Source organism: Salvia splendens, chromosome 17 (assembly GCF_004379255.2).
Source record: "Salvia splendens isolate huo1 chromosome 17, SspV2, whole genome shotgun sequence".
Taxonomy (NCBI): domain Eukaryota; kingdom Viridiplantae; phylum Streptophyta; class Magnoliopsida; order Lamiales; family Lamiaceae; genus Salvia; species Salvia splendens.
In genome coordinates this window covers 9,073,011-9,081,147 of record NC_056048.1, presented here as the reverse complement: position 1 = coordinate 9,081,147, position 8,137 = coordinate 9,073,011, and the positions used below count along the sequence as shown (strand labels likewise).

Sequence of the window (8,137 nt, the reverse complement as noted above, 5' to 3'; positions counted from 1 at the left end):
TCTCTATTTTTTTTTTTTTGAATTAGAATAATATTAGTAGTGATTTTGTTTTTGAATTATGTTAATCGTGTGTAATTAATTACTACTATATAGTATAGACATATGACATCTATTTATGGAAATTGATTCTGTGATAATGAGATTCCTTGATTCATTGCTGGGGATTTTTTGGATACTATCTGGGATTGTTATGAGTACCTTGTTTGTATGTACATTGCATGTTTTGGTGAAATAGAATGGGCCATGAATCTTTATGTGTGTTTTGTATTTTTTGGTGAAAATTAATGCATTGCAATGATAAATTGATCATACGCGATTCTAAACTTTAATGTGATTGATGTTTCATCACTACAGAATATTCGGGTAGTTAACATATTTAGTGGTGTATAAGAGAGCATTAATTCGATGTTATTTTAATCAATTTAATTAATACCACGTGTGATCATAATTGTGAATAAGGTGGCTGCGCCGCTTTCAAAGCACCGACTACTGACTTGCATTTGCTTATCCGGTTGAAAATTGGGCTCAAAAGAATTGCAGCCCACATTTGTGGGCTGGTGTTTACGGCTCTTGCTTTTCACATTTATTATTTTAATTGCAGTCAAATAAAGAACACAAATAATATATTTTAATTTGTGATAATTGACCACACTGAATTGGACAAAACTCACCGAACCAAAATCTTAATTTTAGATATGTGAAGATCATAATATTTTATGAAATGGATGAGATAATATTCGATCAATATATTAATTAACGTCAAATATAACATTCCGTGAACATATTCTTTTATAATGGAATATACATCCACAATCTTAATAATTTATACTACAATATACTCCCTCCATCCCAAAGAGTTTGTCACGTTTTTCATTATATGTTCCATAAAATTTGACACATTTTACTTTGTACCATTTTTAAGCAGTGGACTCCATATTCCACTAACTAATTTCCATTCACAATTAATTATAAAAATAATAATAAAAGTATGACTCACATTCCATTAATGCTTTCAATTCACTTTTCTATTACAATTATTAAAATATGTGCACAGTCAAAGTGTGATAAAAATTACGGAACATATGGAGTATCATATTAGTAAAATATTTGGCACATTATAAAATTAGTGCAATACATTAACGTAGATTAAAACTATATATATTTTGACTTTTTTTATTTTACTCACTATGTCATTTTAACATAATATCTTACACTAATTTGTCCTCATTTATATCAAATAATCAGGGATCAAAATGATTTCGATCTATTTTGCCAAAAATTAATACTCTTGGTCCTTTAAAAAATACTCTTGTATAAACTTTTGAAAGGATGCGATTTTTAATTTATAATTGGTAAGTAAGAGAGAAAAATGAAACTAATATTAGTAGATAATGAGTTTCATAATATTATTAGCAGTGTTAAGTGAGTTAAATATTTCTTAATTTAGAAAATTTATAATTTTAAAAGATAAAATTAAAAAAATTGTTCATATTTTTAATGCAATGGAAGAAGTAACAGAAAAAATAGTGTGGCGGAAGCTTAATCTCCTTCCCATATTCACATTTTTTTCGCACTAACTTTTTTACATTTCTATAAATCCGTGTTACTAAGAATGAGATCTTACGTGACGAACGGATGGATGAAGTATTCTCAAAAGAATAACATAGCTTAACATCACCATGGAGAAGATAAATTATAATGTTGGTTTCTGGATTCAATAGAGATAAAATCGGGCGTAATACAACCCAAAAGAAGGAATACAGGAATGTAAACTGAATCGAAATTGCAAAGAGGAATTCGAAACAATAAACCGTAAAATAGTGAAAATAAGCCGAGTCGAGGAGGCCTCTTTCCGCAAGACGAGATACGCCTCGGTAGTGCTCTCGGATTGGCGTGTCTTCCCCAAAGATAAAACGGCTTACGTCTCTGATGAAGTAGCACCGCTATTAGCAGAGCTCCGACGAACTAGATGGAGGTGAGGCAAAGCTTCGACAGAAGAACAATGCAAGAGATGGAGAGAGTTTATATTTTGTATGCTTGTGAATGAATTGGTATAGAGAATGCAAGGGATGCATGCCTATTTATAGCCAAGTCCAATGCATGTGGAGGTGGAGCCAAAGCACCCATTAAGGCAAATTGTAACGGTCGCCGGTTACAAACGTTACACCATCAATCATGGAGCATGAACCTGGATGGATGTACCTAGACACCTCTCACGTAGTTGTTTATTCCAGATATGTATCTGGACGACCCGGTCAATGTGCACACATTCTATGAAGCTTTCTCCGTATGCTCATTTGCTACATTGTTTTGTCTACGTGTCCAAAATAGATAAATTAATTAATTAATTAATTAATTTCATATCTCTATATATCGTGACATATTTTAATATATTATTTCTCACTCATCGGGAATCAGTTTAAAGAAAGTGAATATACCACAATCATCTACTCGAAGCGTAAACGGACTATAAATTATTTAACTATTTCAAAATTAAATAATTACCCATCTAATTGCATTGACCGAACAACGATTCAATATGAAATTCTTACTAGTATATAGTTATAGCAAAAAATAGACAAGTCCCCTATCTCTCTTTTTGTCCAATAGCACAACGTTGCTCTAAGTTCATTAAGTGATTGGTGACTTTTCAACCAACAAAATAGGTTTTGGGTTTCCCCAAAAGCCCAATACCCAAACATGAACAGTACTACTTCCAGCTGAAAAATAGTAGAGAGAGAAAAGAGAGAGAAAAGCACTCGTATCTCCCCAATTTGGTAAAAGCAGTAAATTCCCTGGCAACCAATATCATCCCTCGTTTCTTCTTGCTTTATATCTCACTTTATCATTTTTCCGACCGGGCCCCTCTCTTTCTCTCTCTATGGATCTGTAATGTATAATCAAACGATGGCGCCTTAACGAGGAGGTGCGTGTCTTTCTCATCTCGCATATCCCTTTTCTCGATCGTTTCCTTTAGGGTTTATCTTTAGTTCTCATATTCCCCTCTAAAAATAGCAAAATGCCGCCTTTCTCTCTCCTCACCATCATTTCTAGAAACCCTGAATAATAATAAGCATAAGCATAGATAGATCCGTTTATCTATTTGTATGCCGGTTTATTCCGTGTGTTGTTCAGAATAGAAATTAATTATGGCAAGAGAGAAGATTCAAATCAAGAAAATCGACAACGTGACGGCAAGGCAGGTCACCTTCTCCAAGAGAAGAAGAGGCCTTTTCAAGAAGGCTGAAGAGCTCTCAGTCCTCTGCGACGCCGACGTCGCCCTCATCATCTTCTCTTCTACCGGAAAGCTGTTTGAGTATGCTAGCTCCAGGTCTCTCTCTAGCTCCTTTTTTTTTTGTTTTTTTTTTCATTTTGTGGTTGAATATTTATGATTCTACTGTTACCTTGCATAAATAAAACTCAAATTTAGTGGCCCTGGTTTTTTCTTGGGAGTCTAGTATTGGAATATTTTATGTTTTTTTATTGTTTGTCTCACTTTGATTAATATTATTACATGCACTGTTCTTTCATCAAATCCCATGTAATAAATTAATAATACCACTACTTCATTAATAGGTTTGCAGATTATCGCTTAAAAATATCATATCTGCTATGTTTATATTTTAGTGAGGGGTATAGAAATGAAAAAATAAGATCAATAATCACATATTGTCTGTGTTTGATGGAGGTAGGCTTTAGTCGTCTAAAAATGGCAAAAAAATTCGATCTATTTGTGTTTTAGTAATTATGAATTCTCCTGTCAAAGAAATATTATGAGGAAAGTAATTACTTCTTTAAATAGTAATTAGGAAATTAAGATGATGTTGCTTCAGTTTGAGGTTTATCATACTTATGCATCACCCTAGCTAATTATCTTACTCTTCTTACTTCTGTTTTAATTGATATTACTAGCTAGTATACATAACTTGTTACTTCTGTGTTATTGCATACTGCAATTGATATTTTGGTGTATACTATTTATAGTAATATAACTACTAGATAGTTCTAATTCATCACGTTGGACCATATCATATTTTGAAATACTTATCCAAGAGCAGCTTGAACATAAGAGTATATTTTAATGAACTAATGGTATTCCTTTCATACATTATGTTACCAGAGATATTTGGTGAACTATCAAACGTTTTTCCATTTTAATAAACCAATAGATAACAATGAAGGTTTTTAGATATATGCAATAAAATGAATAAAAACTCATAACGATATTGTACTACCACCACTACTACTACAGTTGCTAATTATAACTGCAGAAGATATATGGGCTATGTTGGCAAATTAAAATCTAAGAAATGTATGTTAAATATTTTTTTGGTGTTTTGACATGATGGCCTCCAATAATTACGCTCACACTCGCACTTAATGGATCATCGCCTTGGTAGTTATTGTCTCACCAACTAGCTAGTCATACGCAAACTGCGAATCCCTTCTTTTGCTCCTCTGCATTCAAAGCTATTTCTAACTTTTGTCCACTCCAAGGGGGCACAAAATGTGTAATTTTCCCTTCTTTTGTACTATATTTTGTTGTGCAAAGCAAAGTCAATATCTTATTTTACTCTCCTAACAAATCCTATGCATTATAGTATGATGTTCAAATTATTTTAGTATTAATGTTATTCAAATTTGGGTTTCTTTTTTGGATTATGAAGTATGAAGGAGATACTCGGAAGGCATAATTTACACGCCAAAAACCTTAACAAATTGGAGCAGCCTTCCCTCGAGCTGCAGGTACATACTCTTTTTCTTGCTAGTTCACCCACAACTTAGGTTTTAATGAAAAATCAAGTACTAATATAATACATGTCATGCAGCTAGTAGAGGATAGCAACCATGCCAGACTAAACAAAGAAGTGGCTGACAGAACCAATCAGCTTAGGTAATTAATAATCTACTAGTACTTTAATTAAAACAAATTCAAGAATTTTCCATTTGTATGAATTTAGCCATTATTTGATTTTTTTGGAAAAGGCGCATGAGAGGTGAAGATCTTCATGGATTAACTATTCAAGAGCTGCAGCAGCTGGAGAAGGCACTTGAACTTGGCCTAAGCCGCGTCATTGATAAGAAGGTGAAATAAATAAATCTTTTTTATTTCTTTCAACATAAATTTGAAGATGAGATTTAATCAAAACCCTTGATCTAATACCTTTTGGTATTTGGCAGGGTGAGAAAATCATGAATGAGATCAGTCAACTTCAAGAAAAGGTATAAATTGATGACATTTTGTTACTATGTTATACAAGCAATTGGATTTAAGGAGAATGAGCCAAGAATATGTAACAAACTAGGACACATTTTGTTGCTTACTTTTTGATGATGCAGGGAATGCAGCTCTTGGAAGAAAACAAACGACTACAGCTGCAGGTTGTGAACTCAACTCAGTATAGTAGCTCTCTCTCTCTCTCTCTCTCTCTCTCACACACACACACACACAAATCGATTTTTTTATCAAATTACCACTTTGTAAAATAGGTGATAGATTTAACAAATAATGGGGCAAGGAGAGTGGCGATAACTGCAGAGTCAGATACTATAATGTACGAGGAAGGGCAGTCGTCTGAGTCTTTCACGAACGCTGGCAACTCCTTCGGCCCTCCACAAGATTATGACAGCTCGGATACATCCCTTAAGCTTGGGTTAGTTTATCTAACTCTCACTATAAGTTGTTACCGTAAATAATGTTTCATCTTTATTATACTAGTATGGGATATACTTATTGAGTGTTGATTATTTTATTTTGTGAATGTAAATTTGAAAATTGAAACCTCGAACTCATCCTTCCATAAATGTTCTTTAAGTAGAAATGCAACTTCGAATAGGTGTATAATTTTCTATGTGGTAAACAATTTGATGAAATTATATTTCTTGCAGGCTGCCTTACAATGGGTGATGAAACTCAACTTGGATGAGTTGGTGGCTAATTTACCAAATGATGACTTATTTTAATGGAATTTTAAAACTAACTACAAGCTCAGCTAGAGCAATATGTAGACTCTTGTGAGGTGCATATTAATTCTATGTTTATGTATCCTATATGTATGTACAAACAAATTTAATTATATAGACTTCTCTTGAAGACAAACGATGCAAACTGGTTATTGTTATCATGTAGCGTTATATTTGTTCTTATTAAGATGTACTAATGAAAAATGGAGGTCCCCCAATGTTAACTTTGAACTGTTTTGTGTTTGAAACCAATTGATATTTAAGTTGATGAAAGAATAATAATGAAGCAGAGAGACAAACATTGTTGTCAGGATGGCCGAGTGGTCTAAGGCGCCAGACTCAAGTTCTGGTCCTCTTACGAGGGCGTGGGTTCAAATCCCACTTCTGACAATTGTTTTATTTTTTTCTCATAATAAAATGCAATGTCCAAATATGGATATGTAACAGATATGAGATAACAAAATTTATTTATTGATATTTTTATTATATCATTATTAAAGTAAAAGAGATAGAAAGAAAAAATAATTATAATATTGTTAGTAGAATACGTGGTCCTTCTTGTTAGAGAGAAAAAAGTTACTAAAAATGAAAGAGGATATTTTTATGGGATGTCCCAAAACGGACCATGTATTTAGTTTTAAGCTTTAACTGTTCAATGGCCCAGTTAAGTCATAAATTAATGGACTTCATCAACGATTGGCCCATTCCTCCACCATACTGCAGTCAACATATATCAAGCGGGTCTAATCGACCCATTAACTATATATGAGCTTTGGGGAATTTTATTTTTCTCTGTGGCTAAAATGGAATAAAAATTAGTGAGAAATTTAAGAAGAGTGGTACTATAATAAATATGTTACTCCCTCCATTCCAAGGAAGATAATTCCTTCCTTGGGTGGCACAGGATTTTATGCAGTTTTATTATGTGTTAGGTGGAGAGAGTAAAGTAAGAGAGATGAAATAAAATTGAGATAAAAGTGTTTTTATTTTTAGTAATGGATCATCTTCGGTGGGACGAAAGGAGTATTAGAAAAAGCAAAATACTTATTATATAAGCGATGGTTATATGTAGTAATTTGAAATAGTTTAATTTATTTAATATATGTCTAGAACATTAGTGATCATTGGGGTTTGAATAATTGTACACACATTTTATAAACCGACTTCATTTGCTCATTTTATGGAAAGTTTCCTAGTAGTATATTAAACATGGAAATTTTCATATATAATTGGTGTTCCATATACTACCACAATACAGTGGCAACATAGCATCAATCGTTGACACTGTATTGATATTTTTTGTTGCTATAATTTTGTCATCTGTTGACATTTTTTAACGGTCCAGATCATAGTTTGGAATTGGTACAACATATCACTATTCCTAGCCCTTGGATCTATAAGATGGACGCATAGGATTGAATTGATGAAATAGAGTTCAGATTGCAGTCTTATGTGTTGGATATTGCAGGCGTAGGTATTTTAGTCAATTCCCAAAAATTTAAATTAGAACGGATTTGGTAATATGTAAAATGCAAATACTAATTAGTAATACTGCAGTATTCATAGAGTAACACTGCAATCTGGTAAGGTAAAAAACTATTACGAATGTTGCAGGCGCGTAACACTGCAATATTCATAGAGTAACACTGCAATAGTGCAATGTGATAACAGACTGAAAATAGAGAATATCGATTTCGCCCTTTAGCGTTTTTTTATGTTCCAATTTAATTAAAATAGGTTGCCACATGGCAGCTTGAGAACCACACGATCTTTAGATCTAACAACCTAAAACGATGGTATGGTGTTACAATAAAGAGGATTTTCATATTAATACATCCCTATATATTATTATAATTTAAATATTTTTAAATATAGTATAACAAACAAATGAGTTTATGTACGGATCTTTATAAATGTGTTTCCTTTTATAATTTACATAGGTTAACTTAGGGCCATTATATACTCTCTCCGTCCCTTAAATTTCGTCACACTTTGACCGGCCACGGGTTTTAAGAAATATAATAGAAAGTGACTTGAAAAGGTTAATGGAAAGGGAATCCTACTTTTATATATTAGTTTTTATAATAAAATGTGAGATCGAATGAGTTAGACCATACCCAAGAGTATAAACCTAAAATGAGATAGGTAATTAGCTTCAATAGTACTCCAAAAT

The 8,137-nt window shown here is 32.6% G+C and overlaps 1 protein-coding gene and 1 non-coding gene across 4 annotated transcripts; both read left to right on the top strand.

The window, feature by feature from the left end:
- The first annotated feature begins 2,710 nt into the window (after nt 1–2,710).
- Nucleotides 2,711–6,100, top strand: LOC121775165 (MADS-box protein SVP-like). 3 transcript variants are annotated; one of them, XM_042172171.1, is made up of 9 exons: nt 2,711–2,926; nt 3,141–3,331; nt 4,668–4,746; nt 4,830–4,894; nt 4,987–5,086; nt 5,182–5,223; nt 5,341–5,382; nt 5,491–5,654; nt 5,890–6,100. In XM_042172171.1, exons 2-9 carry the CDS (start codon nt 3,150–3,152, stop codon nt 5,906–5,908), a joined length of 693 nt encoding a protein of 230 aa, XP_042028105.1. In that variant the 5' UTR covers nt 2,711–2,926; nt 3,141–3,149; the 3' UTR covers nt 5,909–6,100. The 3 variants fall into 3 exon arrangements, with proteins under 3 accessions (XP_042028105.1, XP_042028104.1, XP_042028103.1); XM_042172170.1 differs by having other exon boundaries at nt 3,136–3,331; XM_042172169.1 differs by having other exon boundaries at nt 2,711–3,331.
- A 170-nt stretch (nt 6,101–6,270) lies between these two features.
- Nucleotides 6,271–6,354, top strand: TRNAL-CAA. Its single transcript has one exon. It is a non-coding gene; the product is annotated as a tRNA-Leu (tRNA).
- The last annotated feature ends 1,783 nt before the right edge of the window (nt 6,355–8,137 follow it).